This window comes from Balaenoptera borealis, assembly GCF_965194805.1.
Source record: "Balaenoptera borealis genome assembly, chromosome: 3".
In the NCBI taxonomy this organism is placed as follows: Eukaryota; Metazoa; Chordata; class Mammalia; order Artiodactyla; family Balaenopteridae; genus Balaenoptera; species Balaenoptera borealis.
Window position 1 is genome coordinate 149,968,582 of NC_138866.1, and position 26,059 is coordinate 149,994,640.

The window sequence follows — 26,059 nt, forward strand, 5'->3', positions numbered from 1 at the left end:
TTTGAACGAGTGAAATAATGGTAATGGTTTATTTCATCTCAAAATATAAGATATATAGTCGAAGCTGTACTCAAAGGAAAATTAATAACTTTAAATACTTTTATTTTTTAAAAACCAATTAAAATAAACTAAATATTAGCTCAAAGGTTTAGAAATTTCCACGTGAGTTAGAAACAGAAGGAAATTTCTTTGATTTGACAACAGCTAACAGAAAACAAAAGCAAACAACATGCTTAAGGATGAAACATTAGTAATGTTCCCTTTAAAGCTGGAAACAAGACAAATTTGCCTGGTGTAACACGATTCAGCATTGTTCTAGAGACATTAGCTAATACAGTGCAATAGTTAATAGAAATTATAGGTATAAATATAGGAAAAAAGAGATAAAATTGTCATTACATGTAAGTGATGTGATCGTTTACCTGTAAAAAAACAACAAAATCATTTGAAAACTATTCAAAATAATAAACTTTAGTAAGATGATTAGATACAAGATAAAGACGTGAGTGTTCATTGCTTTTCTAATTGTCAGGAATAAACAACTCTAAAATATATTTTAAAAGAGCCTGCTTACTATGGCCATAAAAAGTATGAGATGCCTAGGAATAAATCTATCAAGAAATATACAAGACCTACCTACATTGTGGTTAAAAGGTAAGTTCTGGAGTAAACTGCGTGGGTGTGGATCTCAGATCCAGTGTTTACTAGCTGTTGACCTTAGGAAAGTTTAACCTCTCCATGTGTTTATATTTGTAGAAGAAACTACAAAACTATATATATGCACTTGTGATTAGCACTGCTCTGTGTTTTTAGGTTCTGAGCTAGTTTTGACTTGACCAGCTTCCTCAGCTGTAAACAGAGCTAACAATGACTGCTTCCCAGGAGTTGGGAATAACCGTGAGAATCAACGTGTCTCAGTGTTCATGGAGCATGTGTTTTGCCTCTTGTAAGGTGCATTGCAGATGTCATGACTAGAGCGATGACATGTCTTTCTTGTCAGAAAGCCTTGCCATTTCTGCCATAGCCTCTCTAGCCAGAGCATTGCAGGAAGAAAGGACATCCTCAAAACCAGTAACCCTGCTGGATCACCAGAGGCTGCCCCAGCTCTTAAGAACGAAATGAGATTCCTCTTAGTTTCACGTCCCACAGCCCAGCAAACTGCTAAGACTTCTCAAGATGTGGGGGAAGAAATTCTTTCAGTTCCTCACGCTCCTCTCTGTGTCCAGAGATGTCGCTTACAGTCTGCTCACCCCTACGTTGACCCAAACTTAAAATGCAACACTTCTTTTTGTTCCCTGAAATTATCCTCTTTCACAAAAGCATGGATGAACAAAATCTACTTCCCTAAAGATTTTGTATTCCGCCTGAAGGGAGGAACATTGCATTACCTTTTGCACAGCAAACCACTTAAACATCCATATTCGATATTTTTGTTTCCAAAAGGCTTCTTTGTGACAACCCACTGCTAGGAATTCCTCTCTGTGTCTCTGCCTCCATATTCATCCGGCTTGATCAGCTCCTCTCTTCCAACCACTCTCCCGTTACCCCCACTCAACTTCAAAATTTCTCTCCCTTCCCAATACAGAGCAAGCCCACCCTCTTTGGCTCCTATTCCTTGACTTATATACATAAACCAACCCGGTGCTCAGTAGACCAAAGCCCTTTGCTTCAGCAGCATCCCCCACCTGCCATAGAGGAGCTATAGAAATAGAAAGAGCCGTTTTTCCTATTACATGGGATTAAACCCATTTCCTGACTTGTGGTCAAAATGCTAAATGGTATTTGCATATGGTCCTGTGGCCCTGTTCTTAAAGGAATTTGCCTTTGTCATATTTGTTTTTCTTCCAAAGGTGTCCCTCAACCTAATATAACTTGGTTGAAGAAAGGAGGATCTCTGAGTGACAATATTTCCTTGCTTTTCAATGGATCCCTGTTGTTGCAGAATGTTTCCCTTGAGAGTGAAGGAACCTACGTCTGTACAGCCACCAATGCTCTTGGAAAGGCGATGGCATCATCCATCCTCCACTTCCTGGGTAAGCGTCAAATTCTTGTTGTCCTTCAAGTGCTTCCTATAATATGTACAAAGTAAGAACTGGTTTTGTTGATTCTGGGGTTGAGGAGTAAACAAGTGGACATTAAATGGTTTTAACTATTGCTGCCACTGCCCACTTACAAACGAGCACTAAATCTAATACTCTGTCTTACCAGTTCTGCTCTTAGAAGGCTGTGACTTTCTTGCTGCTCCTTCTCTGCCTAAGAACCTACATTGGGATATAAACTTTCTGCCCCGAATCAAGATCCTTCATATTCTGCCTTTACATCTGCTTAATTCTTTTCCCTGACCTCCACTGTAAGCTAGCACTAAACTCTGTTCTAGGCAACATGGTTTCCTGCCCTGTGTTCCAAACCCCCCTCCACACACACACCCCATGCTGCTTCCCTGGAAGTGTGGCTTCCATTCATATTGCTTACCCAGGAAAAGTGCTCATTGCACTCATACTGCTCACTGCCTTTATCATGTTGCCCCAACACCTCCCATCCTGTAGGGCCAACAGAATTCCTGTTTCCCATGTGAATCCTTCTCTGATTTTTTTGGACCTCTCCTTTCTGTGGTCTCACCCATTGGGCCCTAAGTCCTAACACACATTGGTCTCCAATTGTTTCCTCTTTCATTTGTGTCTCCTCAGCTAAATTGTGGGTCCCTTCATGGTACAGACCATGTCTAATGTTTCTTTTGCAGTCCTAAGAATATAATAGAGTATGAGGCACACAGTAGGTGCTCAACAAATACTAATCAGTTGAGTCTTAAGACACCTTGTAGTGGGGTCAGTATCGCAATTTGGGGAAGGTCATTGCAGTGAGCCCCCGGCACAGGGTGATAAGCTGGCTTCTGCTGCTGCTGTCTGTCAGGGATAAGATCTGGAGCTCACGGAAGTCTTGTCACCAGAATGAGCTTTAAGTTGCAGGGGTTTGAGGACTCAATAAATAATACTCCTCTTTCCCCCCCAGAGTTTGGAAGTGATTGAGAGTTAATCACAGACGTCAGTTAGACTGACATTAGGGATCATTTATTATTGTCCTTTGTATCTCCAGCACCTAACACAGGTGTAAGCATTAAATAAGTGTTTCATAAACGAATAAAACTGAGTCACTGGCAGAACTGGTATGAGATTATAGAATCCACTGCCAAACTAAGCGGATGATGGAAAGAGCTTTCTCCATGGCTTTTCTTGTTGGCAGTTAGAGGAGCCCAGAGACATAAATAGATGGGGAGTTGGAATAGGTGTCATGCACAAAGCACTTTGATGTTCATGAACTCTTTAGATATTTACAATAGCGCAGTGTTGAGGGCAGTAATCTTTTATCCCGTTGTATAAATGAGGAAACCTGCTACTCATTGAAAGTTTGTACTAGAGGACTTCTCCGGTGGCGCAGTGGTTAAGAATCCGCCTGCCAATGCAGGGGACATGGGTTCGATCTCTGGTCCAGGAAGATCCCGCATGCTGCAGAGCAACTAAGCCCGTGAGCCACAACTACTAAGCCCACATGCCACAACTACTGAAGCCCGCATGCCTAGAGCCTGTGCTCCACAAAAAGAGAGGCCATCGCCATGAGTAGCCCACGCACCACAACGAAGAGTAGCCCCCACTCACCACAACTAGAGAAAGTCCATGCACAGCAACGAAGACCCAACACAGCCCAAAATAAATTAATAAAGAAATGAATAAAGAAATAAACTTATTTTAAAAAAAGAAAAAAGAAAGTTTTTACTAGAGCCCAAATATATAGTCATCTCTTTCAGTGTTCTCCATACCGCCCTACTTGACTCTCAGTGCTGATCAGAAAGGCACTGGCGTGCCTCCATGTGGCCCTTCCCAAAGAGCCTCTGTGGTCCTCTAGGATCTTAATATGGAAGATTGTCAACAAATGGGGTAGCTTAACCTGTCTGATTCTCGAGTGCCTTCCCCAAGCTCCCTGAGAAGTCCCAGCCTTATTCCTTGCCTCTCCCCCTCTCCACTCATGAGTCTGTGTGGGTGTCTCAGTTCTGCCCTGCACGCCTCTTCTCTCAGAAGTCTCTCCAGTCAAGCAGCTCGTGACTATGGTCACATGACTGAGGAATCAAGAATGTCTTACATCACACAATACACAGCACTCCTCCACCATCCTTCTGCTCTTACACTCATGCACTCCTCACCATGTGAGGTGCCCTATAAAACATCACCCCTTCTTCTGTTCCCAAAGCTGTCTGGAGGGGAAGAGCCCTATAAGCCCCAGCTGCTTCCTCCAGTCCCTTTTGGAATTCTGGTAAATGTATTTTTTCCTACCTTCTTAGTTAGGCTGTAAACCTTGAAAACATGCAGAGATGCTACATGTTAGCGTAGTTAATAACTCTAACTAAGCCCCTGTGGCACTCCGCACACCCAGCCCCACACATAGCTCCCAGATCTGTGTGAGCCTGATGTCCTGGGACAGAGCATTCTATTGCAAAGGAATTATTTCCCAGGAGTTGTCGTCTTTCAGAACACCCAAGATGGAACAAGAATTGGATCACTTCTAATTGGTAAACAAGTGTTCCTTTTTTTCTTCTCAGAACAAAGACATTCAGGCAGTCAACTTCTATTTCCCCAGGACCATAAACAGCATATGCTCCAGGCATCCAACACTGGAACCAACAGTAATGGGCCAACAAGAGAACCCCTACCTTCAGGTCTGGGGTTTGGGCTTTTCTGGGGGATTTGCTGGTGGTAAGACATGTGCTAAGAAAAGGATTTAGTTAAAAGACCCTCCATGTTTTGCACTTTGCAATAAGTAAAATTATTCCTAGGCATCCAGCCAGCTTTTCTCTTCCCCCTCAGCCTTCTGGGGTTCAACTTTTTCCTTCCATATTGAACGTTTTTAAAAAAAATTCACTCCTGGGGAAGCCCACAGAGGTCATATCTCAAATCTGCATCATTATTTGTGGTAATGCAGACATTGATTTTCTAGTTGCAAAAAAATTGCTAACTTGGTAAATATTAATAGAGGGAAGATTTGCTAAGCACTGTGCAATCAATTCTATCATTTGTCTTCTTTCACAAATATTTTTTTCCACGCATATCAGTACTTGGTCACAAGAACCTAATCTAGGTATTTCCAGCTTGCAAAACTCTTTAGGAGGCCAAGAGAGAGAGACAGAGTTAAGAAAATCAGAAATGTTTATGAGAATAAGGTGTAACTTTGTGGGTGTATTCATACAATGAAATATTATTTGGCAATAAAAATAAAAGAATGAATGACTGATATACAGGACAATATGGGTATATCTCAGAAACATTATGTTAAGCAAAAAAAGCCAAACACACAACAGTACGTATCGTATAAAGTCCAAGAACAGATAGTACTGATGTATATTAATGGAAATGAAGAAGTAGTTGCCTGGAGGAGAGGGAAATTGATTACAAAAGAGGCAGGAGGAAATTTTAGGGGTGATGAAATGTTATATACCTTGCTTTGGATCACGGTTACATAAGTGCATACAATTGTGCAAACTCATAGAACCATATGCCTCATATCTGAGCATTTTATTGTATATGAATTATACCTCAGTAAAAAAATACATTTTTTTTTTTTTTAAAGAAATGCACGGGTGTCCTGCCTTGAATCATCAAGGTGTCTTAGTGAAATGTGACAGACTAGAAAGAGTGAGATTTGGAGACAGACGCACTGGGCTCCAATCCAGCTGAAGGACCTTGGGAAAGTCACTTAGCTTTTTTAAGTGTCCACCTCTGCAAGTAAAACTAATCGAATTCACAACATGGCCACAAGGATTAAATGGAAAATTGATGTTAAAAGTGTTTAACTCAGTACCTATCACCTGGAAAATTCTCAATAAACTTAGCTATTTTTTAAATTTGTTTTAAATAAACTGTAATCCTGGGGGGACAACTAAAAATATATTCTCTTCTCCTTTGCAAATGATACCATATGCAACTTAGGACAAAAATTCCAAAATCAAAAGGAAAACCGGGAAAACAATTCAGTTAAAGAAACCAGTCCCTCTGTGAGGGAGCCTGTGGACACAGCTGGTAGCTATCAATTACTTGTGAATATTACAAGAAATCTGGCACTTTCTGTGATCATACACACGTGTGTCATCATCGTGTCCTACCTCATCTTTTTACCAAGTGTCAAAAGGGAAGGGAAGGGCTGCTTGGAATGGGGATTAAAGAAAAATCCGCTATAATTATTGGAGGGGGTCAGCTTCAACGTTTCTAAAGGAAACTCCCATTTTCACCTTTCCAGATGTCTCCAGGACAAATTATGTACGCAGTTTCAGGACTAATCTGAAGCGTAGATTCAGAATTAATGGAAGAGTAAGAATGGAATTGAAATGCAACTTTAACATTTCTGCTTAATCCCTGCTCCCTGCTAAACATCTTTCATTTCTCGGCCTGATCCCCTTTGGAGAAATAAAACCCATGAGGGCATCCCCTGAGAGACCCTCCCCTCTTGCCCTGTTGGCTCTGCTTGGAGAGTCCGGAGGAGCCAGCGCACTGCACAGGATACCTCCTCCTTCTCTCTGGGATTTTTCTGGCAGATCCAGCTGCTCTGCAATAGCCCCTCTCCCAGGCTGTGGTCCAAGGGCCCCATTCTGGCTGCCATTCCCACCAGTTATTACAATAAGCTAGTTGAGGGAAAAGGAGATTTAAAGGACTCCCTTGCACTGTACGATGGCTTATTCTCGATGTGCTACTCAGAGCACCAGACAGGCAGCTAAGCAGAAAACAGCTGGCCGTGGTCTTTGGCCGGGTTGTCTCCAGCCCCTCATCATTTCTCATCTGTCATGACATTCATTTTCTTTCCGCAGAGACTTTCTGGGAGCTTGGTAGCTGGACACAGTGTTCTGCCACTTGCGGCCACTTGGGAGCCCGAGTTCAGAGACCCCAGTGTGTAATGGCCAACGGGCAGGAAGTGAGTGAGGCCTTCTGTGAGCATCTCCAGAAGCCGCTGGCTGGGTTCCAGCCCTGTAACATCTGGGACTGCCCCTCGAGGTATGTGTAATCATCTCATCAGTACCAGGTTTTGGCTTGTTTGAAAATGCCCAGTCATTTGGATTTAATAACTCGACCACTATGATTTGTTTAGCATGTACCATACAAGGCACTCTGCTAAGTTCTTTATGTGGATCACTTCACAGTCACGTATGAGGTCGATGTCGTTCATTTTCTATTTTACAGATGGCACAACTCCCCTAGGCTGCACAGTTACAAGGGCCAGAATTCAAATGGACATAGTCTGATTTCACAGCTTGTGCTCTTAATTGCTACCCAAATCTGTTTCCTGCACTCACAATGTACCTTAAGAACACAGTGAAGCTGATTTCATGGGTTTACCCAGGAGATAAGGCAGTGGGCCAGATCATGAGAGGCACTAGCTAAAAGCACAGTTCCTTAGACTCTACCCCCAGGGGTACAACCATTAATAACCTTTCTGTGTCACAGAAAACACAAATCAATGGTTTTAAAAATGTCCAAAGTCAAACTCATGGTCTCCACCAACTCTGATCCGTCCCCAGTGTTCCAGATCACATTGACAGCATCCTAAACTCCCCCTTTCCTCTCACTTCCATCCATTCTTGTCAGTTTCCCACTGTTACCAGTGGAGTCCAAGCCACGATCATTCCTCACTAGGACCACTCCAGGAGCCTCCTGAGTTTTGTCTCCTTTCTAGAGTGCCTTGTCCAATGTATAAGCAGAGCCATCTTGGAGAAAACAAACTCATGGGACTTCCCTGCCAGTCCAGTGGTTAAGACTTTGCCTTCCAATGCAGGGGGTGTGGGTTCGATCCCTGGTCGGGGAGCTAAGGTCCCACATGCCTTGCGGCCAAAAAACCAAAACATAAAACTGAAGCAATATTGTAACAGATTCAATAAAGACTTTAAAAATGGTTCACATTTTTAAAAAAACTTTAAAAAAACCGAAAACACAAACTCATCACGATGCTTCTCTGTTGAAAAGGGAACCCTCTTGCACTGTTGGTGAGAATGTAAATTGATACAGCCACTATGGAGAACAGTATGGAGGTTCCTTAAAAAACTACCAATAGAACTACCATACGAGCCAGCAATCCCACTACAGGGCATATACCCTGAGAAAACTATAGTTCAAACAGCGTCCTGTACCACAATGTTCATTGCAGCTTTGTTTACAATAGCCAGGACATGGAAGCAACCTAAGTGTCCATCGACAGATGAATGCATAAAGAAGATGTGGCACCTATATACAATGGAATATGACTCAGCCATAAAAAGGAACGAAACTGAGTTATTTGTAGTGAAGTGGATGGACCTAGAGTCTATCATACAGAGTGAAGTAAGTCAGAAAGGGAAAAACAAATACCGTATGCTAACACATATATATGGAATCTAAACAAAACAAAACAAAATGGATCTGAAAAAACTACGGGCAGGACAGGAATAAAGATGCAGACTTAGAGAATGGACCTGAGGACACGGGGAGGGGGAAGGGTAAGCTGGGATGAACTCAGAGAGTGGCATGGACATATATACACTACCAAATGTAAAACAGATATCTAGTGGGAAGCAGCCGCATAGCACAGGGAGATCAGCTCGGTGCTTTGTGACCACCGAGAGAGTTGGGATACGGAGGGTGGGAGGGAGACGCAAGAGGGAGGAGATATGGGGATATATGTATACGTATAGCTGATTCACTTTGTTATAAAGCAGAAACTAACACAGCATTGTAAAGCAGTTATACTCCAATAAAAATGTTAAAAAAAAACAAAAAACCCTTCCATGCCTTCCCATAGTTCTTAGGACAAAGGTCAAAATTCCTGGCATAGGGACTGTGTCTATCTTGTTCATTTTATCCCCCAATGTCTAAAATAATGCCTTGCACATAGTAAGGGCCCAATACCTATTTGCTGCCTGACCGAATACGTGAGTGAAAGAATAAAAGTCCCTCCGTGCTTGGGTCTCAGGCTGCCTTTCTGTCTCATTGCTGTCTCTCCCAGCCTGGTTATTGGATCTCCATCCACAGTAGTCTCTTTCGTCCCTTCGATATACCGTTCTGTCTCCTGACTCGGGGCCTTTGCACATACTGCTTACTCTCGTTTCACTTAGTTATTCCTATTCATCTATTTTCAGGGAAACCTTCTAGTCCCCAAACTAACCCAGACCCCTGTGCTCTATGTTTTTCTCTTTCCGTGGCATTCTTCTGCACAGCTCTTACCATAATCTGCCTGTCTTGCCCCCGCACTGGACCATCAGTTCTATGAGAACAAATCCACAGCTGGTGTGTTTAACAAGTTATCACCAGCACTCAGCACAGTGATTGCCCCATTGCACACTCTCTAAAAATATTTGTTAAAAGAATGAATGAATGATTGAATAGCATAGTCCCTAGCAGATAATTGACCAATGATGCCGTCGACTGAAAATAATGCACAACCTAAAAGTCGAGAGGTATGTTTTATTCGACAGACATTCTGAGAACTTCAAGCTTGGGACATAGCATCGCAGATAATGCTGAGAAACTCTTCTGAAGTGGCAAGGAGGGGATTGGGGAGCCAAGATATATGGGAGTTTTTGCAACAAAAGACCAGGTAGTTGGAACATCAAAAGATTACTATTAATTAAATAAAACCAGCTATGTCAAGTTAAGGAATTTAGCGCCTTTGTCTGTATGGGAAGATGCAAGAGTCTGAGCTTACCGAAATCATTCCTTTGATGTGCACCTCCACTATCTGGGGCCAGTGTCCTGTGCTTTCTCATCCTGAGTCTCCTCGGGGTGGTGCACCGTCAGGGCGGCCGTAATGTGATGGCTTGATGGCTGCAATATGCTTTGTTTACTGATATGGCAGGCAATATTTTAGTTCACAGTGCCAAAATTCACAGTAAAAACAAAGAAAAAACCAAACCAAGACAAAAACCAAACAGTAGTAGCACTTACTGAGCACAAACCTGTGAGGCAGACACTATTATCAACCTCATTTTACTGAGGAGGAATGGGAGGTGTACATAATGTTGTACAGCTCACTGCCCTGTGCAAATGCCCACCCCGGATCCATGATCTGAGCCTTGGAGGAGAAGTGGGAGACATGGTCACACCGTGAAACAAAAGACATGCCTCGGAACACATACTTAGAAGAGCCATGGATACCGTAGGCACCTTGACCTCTCTTCCAGTGCCATAGGCACCGAGACACTTGCATAAGCTCTTACTGTCCTTCAAAGGAAGAGCTTGTGCAACAGTCATCTGTCCCGCAGGAAGCAGCAAACTGATGCTAAAATAACTAGGAGGAATTTGATCCAAGAAAACTCGTTTATGTCAATTCTTGATTCTCACAATAAGAATTCACATTGGGAAATTTATCCTTATTTATTAAGTTCTCTCAACCCTTTAGCCACTCCTAGAAAAAATAGAGTCATACACTTTCATACCTAGAAGAAACAGTAGAGATCATCTAACCCTAGATCCCTGTACATCAGGGGTCCTTCACACTTCAGTTCCACAGACCCCTCCATAGTCTAGAGGAGCCTATGGCTCCGTTCTCAAACAAGGGTTTTAAATCTATAAAATAAAATATGCTTGATTGCAAAGGAAGCCAATTAATTATATTGAAATATACTTACTGAAGTAGTTTTAAATGTGTGATGTAGTAGTAAATTTGCTTCTCTATTAACACACTAAATAATAGTATCTAGTAGTACAATTGATTTTGAAATGGTGATGAATATAATTACTGTTTGAATGCCTGCCACAATTTTCATGTCATGTGAAAACAGCTATGATTTGTATTGGTAACAAAATCACAGGTATTGCTACTACTACTATATCTTGTTGCCTACATTTTTACAATTGAAGGCAATACTCAATTGCTGTTACAGATTAGTAACAATGAAGATGTAATCCTTTTCACATCCAAGTCCATGGTTCCCTTGGAGAACAATGGGGCTCAGGTTAGGAACCCCTACTCTTGCAGTATCCTGGTGGCAGCTCGAACATCTTGAGTGACAGAGCACCCAATATCTCCAAGGTGTCCACTTCCAAGTTCAGTCTCCTATAATCATTATGAACTTTAGGGTCAGATAAATCTAGAAGCAGTCCCAGCTTTGTTGGCATGTTAGTTATGTGACCATAGCTATTTAACCCTGTGGACATCGCTGTCTTCATTGCAAGAATGGGAACAAGATGACAATTACATAAGAAAACTTGCAAATATCTCAGAGCACAAAGAGCACACAGATGCTTTAGTAATATTTTCTTCCCTTTGGTTTCAGTGAGTTGAAATCCACCTTTTTGAAGTTTCCACCTAATTTTGCCCTAGCTCTACTCTATGAAGCCACACAGGTCATGGCTCCTTACATACGTGAAGACGGCTCTATCCCACCCCTATGCTGGTTGTCTCTATGTGGTGATTCTGTTGCTTCTCTGAGTAAAAGCAAATCTGAGCATATGGCTGGGAGTTATCTGTGCTGCTGCCCATTCCCAGAGAGATGTGTGAGGGCCCTGAAACAGTCATCATCTTAGAATTAATTTTTCCTTTGGAAGGCACTCCCTTTAGGATCTGTCTTACCTGTCCTTACTAAGCTCCTGTAGTTTTTGTTCTTAGGTGGTTCACGGGCACGTGGTCAGAGTGCTCTGTGTCTTGCGGTGAAGGATTCCGCAGTCGGCAAGTGACCTGTAAGCGCACGAGAGCCAATGGAACTGTGCAGGTGATGCCTCCGAGAGCATGTGCCCCCAGAGAGAGGCCTCTGGGAAGAAGACCCTGCTCCAGTCACCCGTGTGTTCAAGGGCTTATTGAACCAGGGAACCAGGTAACGCTGACAAATCTAGTGTTTTGATAGTATGATCATCTAGTATAATCATCCACTCCCTGTGGTGAAACCCATGCATCAAAAAACTAAAATTAAAAAAGAGACTTCCCTGGTGGTCCAGTGGTTAAGACTTCGCCTTCCAGTGCAGGGGGTGCAGGTTCGATCCCTAGTCGGGGACTAAGATCCCACATGCCTCGCGGCCAAAAAACCAAAACATAATACCGACGCAATATTGTAACAAATTCAATAAAGACTTTTAAAATGGTCCACATCAAAAAACTAAACTAAACTAAAATAAATCCATGCATCAGGGCCCCTCCGCACAGGGGAACAGGAGAGCCCAACTGCTGCACGACAGTCATGAAACTCAGCTGCACAGGGCCCTTACTACACCGCGGACAGGCTGGTCCACGGGACCTTGTTATCCTTTTAATGGGCCTCTCTGTTGTAATGAACACAGGCCGCAGGGACCAAAAGTTCCCCTCGGCCCTTCTGAAAATGTTCGGGAATGTTAGTGCAGGAAGGTAACACACACTTTCTGCATTTCTGCCCTGCAGTGCAGCAGTTGTTGCTGTTGGGAGTCATTGTGCTAATTCTCTTCGGTCATGTTTCCCTTTAGTTGTTCTGATTAACTCCAAGCACTGCATGGCTACACACTTGTCTAACTGGAAAATGCACAGCCCCCATTCTGTGCAGGGACGACGCAAAGCAGAGTGTGATACATCTTTCTGGAGCATCAAGTTTACTAACTAGAATTGGAAGAACCAAGGAGCTCTTGGAACAAGAACTATCCCCCTCCCCCACCAACACGGAAGACAGAAGAGCAGGGGAGGGGAGACGTGCCCCAGGAATGACAGTCCAGTCTCTGAAGTTTCACCCAGGTGGGGGTTGAGGGGCAGACCTGCAGCCACGGTGGCCTCGCTTTCGGTCGCCCGGGCTGCTCCGGACCATCCTCTGAGCTGGCCAGGGTCTTGGATACGATGCTTCTGAAGTCCGTGCAGAGAACACACTCATCTTCCACCGGACCGGGCCCCAGGGAGCGCAGCGGCCTGACCTTCCTGCCTCGGTCATCCATGGGGTTCACATGGGCTCACTTTATTATGACGCCTCTTGCTGGGCAGCTTGCAACAAAGATGTTTTAAAAAGAAGTTCCAGATTCTCCCAGCCACCCCTTGCTTTTTCTGGCTGTGGCCAGAGAGAGTGGATGAGGACACACTCTCAGGCTGCCCAGTGTGGGAGGACCTTCCAGTGTTGGACACACCCAGGGGGCAGCTGGTTCCCTCTGGGGCTCCAATCCCGCTGCTGCTGGAGGTGGATGTCCCAGTGCCACGCTGGGGGGCTGGGCTGGGGGTGGCAGTCCTCGACTCCAGGCTGGGTGGGGGACAGGCAGACTCACTGGTCTTCTGCCCTGCCTGCTGGTCTTCCTGCAGCTGCACATTTTTTCTCTGGTAGAGCCACCTGGTTTGCAGGGAGGACACCACAGGGCTTGGAGAAGGCTCAAGTTCACTGCCACTGAGGTCCCCGGAAGAGAAGGGCCTCACAGTTATGATGGAGACCCCCACCTGGGTTTCTTGGAGCTCACACTGCCTGTTCCAGTGTCCTGGATCTGGTCGCAAGTCAAGCCCAGAGTCCTCACCATTGTGACCTCCAGGTCCTCTTCACAGGGTGGGTGGAGTGGCTCCTTCTGGTCCATGTTCACCCATGGATGCCTCATGAGGTCAGGTAAGGTGCCTCTGTCACTGGGGTTGAGGGCAATCATTTTTTGTAATAGATCCCTGATCTCCAAAGACAGATAAGGTGGGATGGGGTATTGCCCTTGTTGGATTTGCTTCTGCAGCTGTTGTAAGCCTTTTCCCACAAAGGGCCGGGACCATGGTGTAGAGCACTACTCCCAGGCTCCACACGTCCACCGCAGGGCCGCTGTACCTCTGCCCCAGCAAGAGTTCCAGGGCAGCATAAGGGACTGTGCCGCAGATCGTGTCCAGTAGGCCAGTGTCATCACACTTGTTGCTGAGGCCAAAGTCTGTAAGTTTGATATTCATGTTGGAATCAAAGAGGATGTTCATTGGCTTCAGGTCCCGGTGCACGATGCCCCTCTGGTGGCAGTGCTGCAGGGCGGAGACCAGCTGCTGGAACGGGCCTCGGGCCTCCGCCTCTGTCATACGGCCATGGATCTTCAAATAGCGGTACATGTCCCCCCCACTGACGTACTCCATCACCAGGAAAAGAGTGTCCTCCGTGTCAATCACCCCCAGCAGTTTGACAATATTGGGGTGATTCAGAGCCTTCATATTGCACACTTCCCGGGAAAGTGCCTGGACGCTTGAGAAGCTCTGACGCCTTTTCTTAATGATCTTGACAGCCACCTGTGTCCTGGTCAGAATGTGCCGGGCCAACTTCACTTTACTGAAGATGCCTTCACCAGTGGTGTGGAGGATCTCGAAGTCATCAATATGAGCCTCCTTGTCAGCAGAGTTGGGTGTGAGGCCCTGCATCATGGTGATCTGCTAACTACACTGACTGACAGCACTACCTAGCAATGCTAACTATGCTAACTAACAATGCTAACTGTACTAACAGTGCTAAGTATGCTATCTCTACTAACAACGGTAACTATGCTAACTGTACCAACAGCGCTAACTAGTACTAACTACACTAACTATGCTAATAAACTATTAACTATACCAACTGTGCTAACTATACCAAGAATACTGACTATGCTAACTGTAGAGAGAAAAATGAGACAAATAAAAAAGAGTAGAGAAAAGAGAAAAAAAAATCAACAAAATGGCAGAAACAAGGAAGAAACAAGCTAACTGTAGGTCCAAGGCCGTCAGGTCACCAAAAGCAGCTTCCTGGGCTCTAAGGACCAAAAACCTGGGCCCAGCTTTCTCTTTTATAGGGCTTTGTGAAGTACATCACAGTGGTGCACTCTGAGGTCAGAGCAAGAAATGGACCCATCACAGCTGGGGATAAACCACAGTGGTTTTCTCACTTTTTGAGTTCAAGGCCCCTTTACACTTAGGAAAAAGGATCCCAAAGAAATTTTTCTTCACGTGTGTTACTAGATATTGGTATTCACTTTGTTATTAATTAAAATCTGTAGGATACTTCAGTGGCCTTTTTATTTCTAGTTTGAAAATGTGTAATAATTTTAAAGACCTCATAATGTCTACACTTGAAATATTCAATTCCTTTTCCTTAAGTTCTGGTCTCAAAGTAATGTTACAACTTAACTGACTTCACGATACTATACAAAATGTTCTGTTGCATAAGACACGATAAGGTACATTATGAAAGTCTATGAAGCTGAGAGAAGATTTGCCAGGAAGGTAGGTCATGAGCAGATTCCTCATCAGGAGCCTCGGAGGCCAGATGGCATGGCTCAATGTACTTGAAGTGTTGAAGGAAAGAAACCGTCAACCAAGAATCCTATATCTAGCAAAACTTTCCTTCGAAAATGAGGGAGAAATCAAGACATTCCCAGTTAATCAAGAGTTGAGAGAGTTCTTAACCACCAGACCTGCCTGCCACAGGGAGTTCTTCAGGTTGGAGTCAAGGACCCTGGACAGTAACTCAAAGCCTTATGAAGAAATAAAGACCTCTGGTAAAAGTAGATAGACGGGCGATGAGAAAAGCTAGTACTATTGTTAACTTTGGTTTGTAGCTCCACTTTTTGTTTTCTGTTTGATTTAAGAGACTAATATATAATAAAACACACACACACAAATCATCACCTTGTTTCTAATACTGTCTTTTTTAATTTGGGGGAAAAGTCTGATTGGTCTCTAAAATGAATGCATGTGTCTGACCTCAAGGATTGCATTTGGAAATCATAGTGTCTCTATCTTCCAGTACAAAGGTTAACCAAGGTCGGGTCCCTTTGAATGTAGCAGCTCAATAACAAGCTACAAGATAGATGGATTTGAGGCAATAGGGACAAGAGCAGGCTTCAAGAAAAGGAGCAGAGGAACACTAGTAATATGTGCACAGAAGTCTCAGAACCGGTATTCCAAATACCACCTTGAATGCTATTATAATAAAAAATACCTGGGAAAAAAATTTAAGAAATGTGTAGTAGACCCTGTCTTAGCCTGCAGGGCACCATTAGAGGAAACCACAGACTGGGTGCCTTAAACAGCAGAAATTTATGTTCTCCCAGTTCTAGAGGCTACAAGTCCAAAATCAAGATGCTGTCAGGGTTGGTTTTGGTCAGACTTCTCTCTCTGGCTTGTGGACAGCCACCTTCTAACTACATCCTCACATGGTCTCTTCTCTGTGCACACGCACAGAGAGTTCTGGTGTCTCTTCCTCTTCTTATAAGGACACTATTCCTATCAGATTAAGGTCCCACCCTTATGGCCTCATTTAACCTGTAACCTCCTTAGAGACCCTATCTCCAAATACAGTCACATTGGTGGTTAGAGCTTCAATATATAAATTTTGAGGGGATACAAACGGGTCCATAACATTATGCCCTTTGGTCCCCCCAAAATTAACGTCCTTCTCATGTGCAAAATATACTCACCCCATCTCAATATCCCCAGAGCTCATAACCCATTCCAACACCGATTCCAAATCCAACGCCTCATTAAATTTCACCTGATCAGGTATGGGTGCGAAATGACACATAAAGTTAACCATCACAGAACTTATAAGGAAAATTTAACACATTATTGAAACACATAACAGAAAAGTTGAACAGTCCATTCCTTTAAATGAACTGAAACATGTAATGTACTTCCAATTCAGATTACAGTAGAGTTCTTTTTTCGGAACTTATGATAATTTTGACATTCATATGGTAGAATGAGTGAGGACAAGAAATTTTTAGAAAAACAAATTACCAGAGTTATAGAGAGACTTACCTTATCTGATGTCAGAGCGTGCCGCAAAGCTTTTTTGAGTAAAATAATGCAGCATTAGTACAGGAATAGACGTGAGTCATGGAATATAATTATAGTACAGAAACAGACCCATGTTAAATGAGTTTAAAGTTCAAAGGCAGCTCATCATAGAGGGAAGAATAGTTCAAAAGAAATAAATAGTATAAAACTACAGAAAGTTTTTTTTCCAGACATTAAAGAAGATCTAAATAAATGAAAAGACATCCTATGTTTATGGATCAAAAGACTTAATATTATTCAGATGACAGCACTCCCCAAGTTGATCTACAGATTCAACACAATCCCTTTCAAAATCCCAGCTTCTTTGCAGAAATTGACAAGCTGTTCCTAAAATTCATATGAAAATATAAAGGAGCCAGAATAGCCAAAATAATCTAGAAAAAGAACAAAGTCGGAGGGCTCAGACTTCTCAATTTCAAAACTTACTACAAAACTGTAATAATCAACACAGTGTGGTACTAGCATAGCAGAGACACATAGATTGATGAAATAGAATTGAAAGTCTGGAGATAAATCCATGTATCTATGTCCACTCATTTTCTGCAAAGGTGACAAGACCATTCAATGGGGAAAGAATAATCTCCTCAACAAATGGTGCAGGACAACTGAATAGCCACATATAAAAGAATGAACTTGGATTCCTAGCCTACAACATATACAAAAAATTAAGTCAAAATTTATTAGAGACCTAAATTTAAGAACTAAAACGATAAAGCTCTTGGAAGAAAATGTAGCCATAAATCTTCATGCTTTGGATTAGGAGATGGTTTCTTAGATATGACAGCAAAACATAAGCTAAAACAACAACAAAAATAAATTGGACCACATCAAAATTAAAAACTTTTTTTTGCTACGAAGGACATGATCAAGAAAGTGGACAGCCCATAGAATGGGAGAAAATATTTTAAAATCATATATATGAGGAGGAGCTTCAAGATGGCGGAAGAGTAAGACGTGGAGATCGCCTTCCTCCCCACAAATACATCAGAAATACATCTACATGTGGAACAATTCCTACCGAACACCTACTGAATGCTGGCAGACGCCCTCAGACCTCCCAAAAGGCAAGAAACTCCCCATGTACCTGGGTAGGGCAAAAGAAAAAACAGAAACAAAAGAATAGGGACGGGACCGCACCAGTGGGAGGGAGCTGTGAAGGAGGAAAGGTTTCCACACACTAGGAAGCCCCTTCGTGGGTGGAGACTGCAGGTGGCGGAGGGGGGAAGCTTCAGAGCCACAGAGGACAGCGCAGCAACAGGGGTGCAAAGGGCAGAGCGGAGAGATTCCTGCACAGAGGATCAGTGCCAACCTGCACTCACCAGCCCGAGAGGCTTGTCTGCTCACCCGCCGGGGCGGGCGGGAGCTGGGAGCTGAGGCTCGGGCTTTGGTCGGATCGCAGGGAGAGGACTGGGGTTGGCGGCGTGAACACAGCCTGAAGGGGCTAGTGCGCCACAGCTAGCCGGGAGGGAGTCCGGGGAAAAGCCTGGAGCTGCCGAAGACACAAGAGACTCTTTCTTGCCTGTTTGTTTCCTGGTGCGTGAGGAGAGGGTCTTAAGAGCGCCACTTAAAGGAGCTCCAGAGACGGGCGTAAGCCGCGGCTATCAGCACGGATCCCAGAGACGGGCATGAGACGCTAAGGCTGCTGCTGCCTCCACCAAGAAGCCTGTGTGCAAGCACAGCTCACTCTCCACACCGCCCCTCCCGGGAGCCTGTGCAGCCTGGCACTGCCAGGGTCCCGTGATCCAGGGACAACCTCCCCGGGAGAACACACGGCACACCTCAGGCTGGTGCAACGTCATGCCGGCCTCTGCCGCCGCAGGCTCGCCGCACACTCCGTACCCCTCCCTCCCCCCGGCCTGAGTGAGCCAGAGCCCCCTAATCAGCTGCTCCTTTAACCCCGTCCTGTGTGAGCGAAGAAAAGACGCCCTCAGGCGACCGACATGCAGAGTCGGGGCCAAATCCAAAGCTGAATCCCAGGAGCTGTGGGAACAAAGAAGAGAAAGAGAAATCTCTCCCAGCAGCCTCAGGAGCAGCAGATTAAATCTCCACAATCAACTTGATGTACCTGCATCTGTGGAATACCTGAATAAACAACGAATCATCCCAAATTGAGCAGGTAGACTTTGGGAGCAACGATATATTTATATATATATATTTCCCTTTTTCTCTTTTTGTGAGTGTGTATGTGTATGCTTCTGTGTGTGATTTTGTCTCTATAGCTTTGCTTTTATCATTTGTCCTAGGGTTCTGTCTGTCCTTTTTTTTTTTTTTTTAACTTAAAAAATTTTTTTTCTTAATAGTTATTTTTTATTTTTTATATTAATAACTTTATTTTATTGTATTTTACATTACTTTATTTTATTTTATTTTATCTTCTTTCTTTCTTTCTTTTTCTCTCCCTTTTATACTGAGCCGTATGGAAGACAGGCTCTTGGTGCTCCAGCCAGGCGTCAGGGCTGTGCCACTGAGGTGGGAGAGCCAAGTTCAGCACACTGGTCCACAAGAGACCTCCCAGCTCCACATAATATCAAACGGTGAAAGTCTCCCAGAGATCTCCATCTCAACCCCAAGACCCAGCTCCACTCAACGACCAGCAAGCTACAGTGCAGGACACACTATACCAAACAACTAGCAATACAGGAACACAACCCCATCCATTAGCACAGAGGCTGCCTAAAATCATAATAAGGCCACAGACACCCCAAAACACACCACCAGACTTGGACCTGCCCACCAGAAAGACAAGATCCAGCCTCATCCACCAGAACACAGGCACTAGTCCCCTCCACCAGGAAACGTACACAACCCAGTGAACCAACCTTAGCCACTGGGGAGAGACACCAAAAACAACGGAAACTACAAACCTGCAGCCTGAGAAAAGGAGACCCCAAACACAGTAAGTTAAGCAAAATGAGAAGACAGAGAAACACACAGCAGATGAAGGAGCAAGGTAAAAACACACCAGACCTAACAAATGAAGAGGAAATAGGCAGTATACCTGAAAAAGAATTCAGAATAATGATAGTAAAGATGATCCAAAATCTTAGAAATAGAATGGAGAAAATACAAGAAACGTTTAGCAAGGACCTAGAAGAACTAAAGAGCAAACAAACAGTGATGAACAACACAATAAATGAAATAAAAAATTATCTAGAAGGGATCAATAGCAGAATAACTGAAGCAGAAGAACGGAGAAGTGACCTGGAAGATAAAATAGTGGAAATAACTACTGCAGAGCAGAATAAAGAGAAAAGGATGAAAGGAATTGAGGACAGTCTCAGAAACCTCTGGGACAATATTAAGCGCACCAACATTCGAATTATAGGGGTCCCAGAAGAAGAAGAGAAAAGGAAAGGGACTGAGAAAATATTTGAAGAGATTATAGTTGAAAACTTCTCTAATATGGGAAAGGAAATAGTTAATCAAGTCCAGGAAGCACAGAGAGTCCCATACAGGATAAATCCAAGGAGAAACACGCCAAGACACATATTAATCAAACTATCAAAAATTAAATGCAAAGAACAAATATTAAAAGCAGCACGGGAAAAACAACAAATAACACATAAGGGAGTCCCCATAAGGTTAACAGCTGATCTTTCAGCAGAAACTCTGCAATCCAGAAGGGAGTGGCAGGACAGATTTAAAGTGATGAAAGGGAAAAACCTACAACCAAGATTAGTCTACCAAGCAAGGATCTCATTCAGATTTGATGGAGAAATTAAAAGCTTTACAGACAAGCAAAAGCTAAGAGAATTCAGCACCACCAATCCAGCTTTACAACAAATGCTAAAGGAACTTCTCTAGGCAAGAAACACAAGAGAAGGAAAAGACCTACAATAATAAACCCAAAACAATTAAGAAAATGGTAATAGGAACATACATATCGATAATTACCTTAAATGTAAATGGATTAAATGCTCCCACCAAAAGACATAGACTGGCCGAATGGATACAAAAACAAGACCTGTATATATGCTGTCTACAAGAGACCGACTTCAGACCTAGGGACACATACAGCCTGAAAGTGAGGGGATGGAAAAAGATATTCCATGCAAATGGAAATCAAAAGAAAGCTGGAGTAGCAATTCTCATATCAGACAAAATAGACTTTAAAACAAAGAGTATTACAAGAGACAAGGACACTACATAATAATGATCAAGGGATCAATCCAAGAAAAAGATATAACAATGGTAAATATTTATGCACCGAACGTAGGAGCACCTCAATACATAAGGCAAGTACTAACAGCCATAAAAGGGGAAATCAACAGTAACACAATCATAGTAGGGGACTTTAACACCCCACTTTCACCAATGGACAGATCAGCCAAAATGAAAATAAATAAGGAAACACAAGCTTTAAATGATACATTAAACAAGATGGACTTAATTGATATTTATAGGACATTCCACCCAAAAACAACAGAATACACATTCTTTTCAAGTGCTCATGGAACATTCTCCAATATAGATCATATCTTGGGTCACAAATCAAGCCTTGGTAAATTTAAGAAAATTGAAATTGTATCAAGTATCTTTTCCAACCACAACGCTATGACACTAGATATCAATTACAGGAAAAAATCTGTAAGAAATACAAACACATGCAGGCTAAACAACACACTACTTAATAACCAAGAGATCACTGAAGAAATCACAGAGGAAATCAAAAAATACCTAGAAACAAATGACAATGAAAACACAATGACCCAAAACCTATGGGATGCAGCAAAAGCAGTTCTAAGAGGGAATTTTATGGCTATACAAGCCTACCTTTCGAAACAAGAAAAATCTCAAATAAACAACCTAACCTTACACCTAAAGCAATTAGAGAAAGAAGAACAAAACCCCCTCAAAGTTAGCAGAAAGAAAGAATCATAAAAATCAGATCAGAAATAACTGAAAAAGAAATGAAGGAAACGATAGCAAAGATCAATACAATTAAAAGCTGGTTCTTTGAGAAGAAACAAAATTGATAAGCCATTAGCCAGACTTATCAAGAAAGAAAAGGGAGAAGACTCAAATCAATAGAATTATAAATGAAAAAGGAGAAGTAACAACTGACACTTCAGAAAAACAAAGGATCATGAGAGATTAGTACAAGCAACTATATGCCAATAAAATGGACAACCTGGAAGAAATGGACAAATTCTTAGGTATGCACAACCTTCTGAGACTGAACCAGGAAGAAATAGAAAATACGAACAGACCAATCACAAGCACTGAAATTGAGGCTGTGATTAAAAATCTTCCAACAAACAAAAGGCCAGGACCAGATGGCTTCACAGGTGAATTCTATCAAACATTTAGAGGAGAGCTAACACCTTTCCTTCTCCAACTCTTCCAAAGTATAGCAGAGGGAGGAACACTCCCAAACTCATTCTACGAGGCCACCATCACTCTGATACCAAAACCAGACAAAGATGTCACAAAGAAAGAAAACTACAGGCCAATATCACTGATGAACATAGATGCAAAAATCCTCAAAATACTAGCAAACAGAATCCAACAGCACATTAAAAGGATCATACACTATGATCAAGTGGGGTTTATCCCAGGAATGCAAGGATTCTTCAATATACGCAAATCAATCAACGTGATACACCATATTAACAAATTGAAGGAGAAAAACCATATGATTAGAACACTCCCAAACACCATACACAAAAATAAACTCAAAATGGATAAAGATCTAAACGTAAGGCCAGACACTATCAAACTCTTAGAGGAAAACATAGGCAGAACACTCTATGACATAAATCACAGCAAGATCCTTTTTGACCCACCTCCTAGAGCAATGGAAATAAAAACAAAAATAAACAATTGGGACCTAATGAAATTTAAAAGCTTTTGCACAGCAAGGGAAACCATAAACAAGACAAAAAGACAAACCTCAGAATGGGAGAAAATATTTGCAAATGAAGCAACTGACAAAGGATTAATCTCCAAAACATACAAGCAACTCATGCAGCTCAACATCAAAAAAAAAACAACCCAATCCAAAAATGGGCGGAAGACCTAAATAGACATTTCTCCAAAGAAGATATACAGATTGCCAACAGACACATGAAAGAATGCTCAACATCATTAATCATTAGAGAAATGCAAATCAAAACTACAATGAGATATCATCTCACACTGGTCAGAATGGCCATCATCAAAAAATCTACAAACAATAAATGATGGAGAGGGTGAGGGGAAAAGGGAACCCTCTTGCACTGTTGGTGGGAATGTAAATTGATACAGCCACTATGGAGAACAGTATGGACGTTCCTTAAAAAACTAAAAATAGAACTACCATACAACCCAGCAATCCCACTACTGGGCATATACCCTGAGAAAACCATAATTCAAAAAGAGTCATGTACCACAATGTTCATTGCAGCTCTATTTACAATAGCCAGGACATGGAAGCAACCTAAGTGTCCATCAACAGATGAATGGATAAAGAAGATGTGGCACATATATACAATGGAATATTACTCAGCCATAAAAAGGAACTGAGTTATTTGTAGTGAGGTGGATGGACCTAGAGACTGTCATACAGAGTGAAGTAAGTCAGAAAGAGAAAAACAAATACCGTATGCTAACACATATATATGGAATCTAAAAAAGAAAAGAATAAAGAAAATGGTCAGAAGAACCTAGGGGCAAGATGGGAATAAAGATGCAGACCTAGTAGAGAATGGACTTGAGGATATGGGGAGGGGGAAGGGTAAGCTGGGACAAAGAGAGTGGCATGTACATATATACACTACCAGACGTAAAATAGCTAGCTAGTGGAAAGCAGCCGCATAGCACAGGGAGATCAGCTCAGTGCTTTGTGACCACCTAGAGCGGTGGGATAGGGAGGGTGGGAGGGAGGGAGATGCAAGAGGGAAGAGATATGGGGACATATGTATACGTATAACTGATTCACTTTGTTATAAAGCAGAAACCAACACACCATTGTAAAGCTATTATACTCCAATAAAGATGTTTAAAAAAATCATATATATGAAAGGGAACTTGTTTGTAAAATATATAAAGAACACTCAAACTCAATAATAAAAACACAAATAACCTAATTAAAATATTGAAAAGGATCTGAATAGACATTTCTCCAATAAAGACTTACAAATGGCCCATACGAACAGGAAAAGATACTTAGCATCATTAGTCATTAGGGAAATGCTAATCACAAAGAGAGATAGTAGTAAGTGTTGATGAGGACATGGAGAAATTGGAACCTTAATACTTTGCAAGTGGGAATGTAAAATGGCCTAGCCACTTTGGAAAACAGTCTGACAGTTCTTCAAAAGGTTAAATGTATGGTTACCATATGACCCAGTAATTCCACTCCTAGGTATGTACCAAAGAGAAATGAAAACAGGGTCACACAAAAACTTGTACATGAATGTTCATAGCAGCATTATTTATAAGAACCAAAAAGTGGGAACAACTCAAATCAAACCCATAATAAAATTCCACAAATTGGAAATAACTGACAGATAGATAAATGTGGTATATTTGTACAATGGAATATTATCTGGCCATTAAAAAGAATAAAGTACTAATATGTATTACAGGGTGATGAACCTTAAAGACTTTATGGTCAGGGAGGGAAGGCAGACACAAAAGACCACATATTGTATGATTCCATTTATATGAAGTGTCTACAATAGGTGAATCTCTAGAGACAAAAGTAGCTGAACAGTTGTCTAGGCCTGAAGGGGAGAGGCCGTGGGAGGAATTGGGAATAGATGCTAAAGGGTACAGGGTTTCTTTTGGGGATGGTGATAATGTCTTGAAATTGATTGTGGTGATGGTTGCACAACTCTAAAAACCATTAAATTGTATACATTAAACAGTGACTTGTACAGTATGTGAATTGTATGAGGGAAATTGGTCAGCTAATGTAAGAAAAATAAGTAAAATGAGAGCCCAGACTCACAGCATACATCAGAATAAATTCTGACTTGATTAAAGTGCTCAGTGTAAAAGTAATTAAACTCAAATAGAACTATCAGGACGGGAAAGACCTTTTCAATCATAAAACAAATTAGAAGAAAAATTAGTAGGTGTTATGAGTACAGAAAAATTTAAGAACTGCTGCATGTCAAGTTTTTTTTTCTGTAATTGAACTCACCTCAACATATAGCCTTCATTTTTGCTCTGAGCAGGAAAATCCAAACTTGGCCATGGCTTATGGTTTTAAGCACAGTCATTTCTGAACCTAAGCCTGGTCAATTACAGATTGGCCCTGTCCTTTCCCCTTCTGCCCAGAGGTGGTCTCAGTTTCTGGGGGAAAAGAGGAGGAAAGGAAACTTCTGGCTCCGAAGGAGGGCTGTCTGGTCCTTAGAGCTGGGCTTCCATCCTCCCTAACTTCCCTTGGGGACAGCTGATCCCCTGTAGCTAGTCCTTAGCAATGCCACCGCAGCACATGGTTTTGGAACCCCAGCATGCATGAGCTCACAATGTTGTTTATACTGCATTGTGCTTTTGTTCCAGTGTCCTGGATGTTGCCTGGGTCGCGCTGTGAGGATGCAGCAGCAGCATCATATAATTTGTCAACACCCCAACCGTTCTGAGTCCGGCTGTGATGACAGGAGGTACCGGCCCCGCCCTAGGGCAGCACACAACCCCTGCCACCTCAGATAGTGACTATGACCGCCTGAAAGTGGCATCATCTGTCCTCTATACCACCTCTCATAATGGACAGTTCCTACTAAATTATGATTTCTCATGGTGCCATCCTCAATAGTCTGTATTATACCAAAATACTCATTAACATGTACTATTTATCATTACAAATTATTTGGATGTTCAACATATAGAGACACCCCAAAGAGAAAGGAAAAAGTAGCATTGAGAATAGACAGGTATTTTTCCCTCTATATACAAAGTTGATGAAGCCTAATAATATTTCATTTAGGTTTACAGATTAAATCTGTAACCTAGTGTTTTCAATGAACTACTTTACTCCTTTGTTTAGAAACTGTTTGATTAGGACGTTGGCACAGAATAACGTCCAATGTTATTAGCAGAGAATAAAATTAACTTTAGCAGAGAATAAAATTAACTTTTATCTTGTTAAGGGGCTTACACAAGAAAAAAAAATGTTTCCCTCTTTTATAAAAGTCTGAGCTGATAGATGATTTAGGGGTAGAAGAACTTTGTTCCCTGAGGTCACTCAGAGGTCACCCAGACCCCTTCCATCTGGCGACTCTACCACCCCAGAGGAGCGTGCTCCAGCCAGAGAAAGTGAGGAGAAAGCCAAGAGGGCACACTAACGGGGAAATGTGGAGTTCTGCCACTCTCTTCTTGTGTAACCTTGGACTACCTAACCGCCTAC

The 26,059-nt window shown here is 42.4% G+C and overlaps 1 protein-coding gene and 1 long non-coding RNA gene across 6 annotated transcripts in view; one reads left to right on the forward strand and one right to left on the reverse strand.

Moving 5' to 3' along the window:
• Window positions 1-26,059, forward strand: part of LOC309626986 (endophilin-A3) — a 651,420-nt gene that overhangs the window by 617,784 nt on the left and 7,577 nt on the right. For 3 of the 4 annotated variants that reach the window (XM_082388458.1, XM_082388455.1, XM_082388459.1), the window contains 5 exons: window positions 1,851-2,033; window positions 4,592-4,708; window positions 6,848-7,031; window positions 11,614-11,818; window positions 25,216-25,316. In XM_082388458.1, coding sequence (XP_082244584.1) covers window positions 1,851-2,033; window positions 4,592-4,708; window positions 6,848-7,031; window positions 11,614-11,818; window positions 25,216-25,316 — 790 coding nt within the window. The remainder of the gene's footprint in view (window positions 1-1,850; window positions 2,034-4,591; window positions 4,709-6,847; window positions 7,032-11,613; window positions 11,819-25,215; window positions 25,317-26,059) is intronic. The other variant, XM_082388460.1, reaches the window with a different exon arrangement.
• LOC309627035 overlaps window positions 1-26,059 on the reverse strand; it is an 80,146-nt gene that overhangs the window by 47,596 nt on the left and 6,491 nt on the right. For both annotated transcript variants that reach the window (XR_014243498.1, XR_014243499.1), the window contains exons 3-6: window positions 24,854-25,005; window positions 16,347-16,420; window positions 11,578-11,682; window positions 9,712-9,830 (exon numbers count right to left, since the gene is read on the reverse strand). This is a non-coding gene — a long non-coding RNA (uncharacterized lncRNA). The remainder of the gene's footprint in view (window positions 1-9,711; window positions 9,831-11,577; window positions 11,683-16,346; window positions 16,421-24,853; window positions 25,006-26,059) is intronic.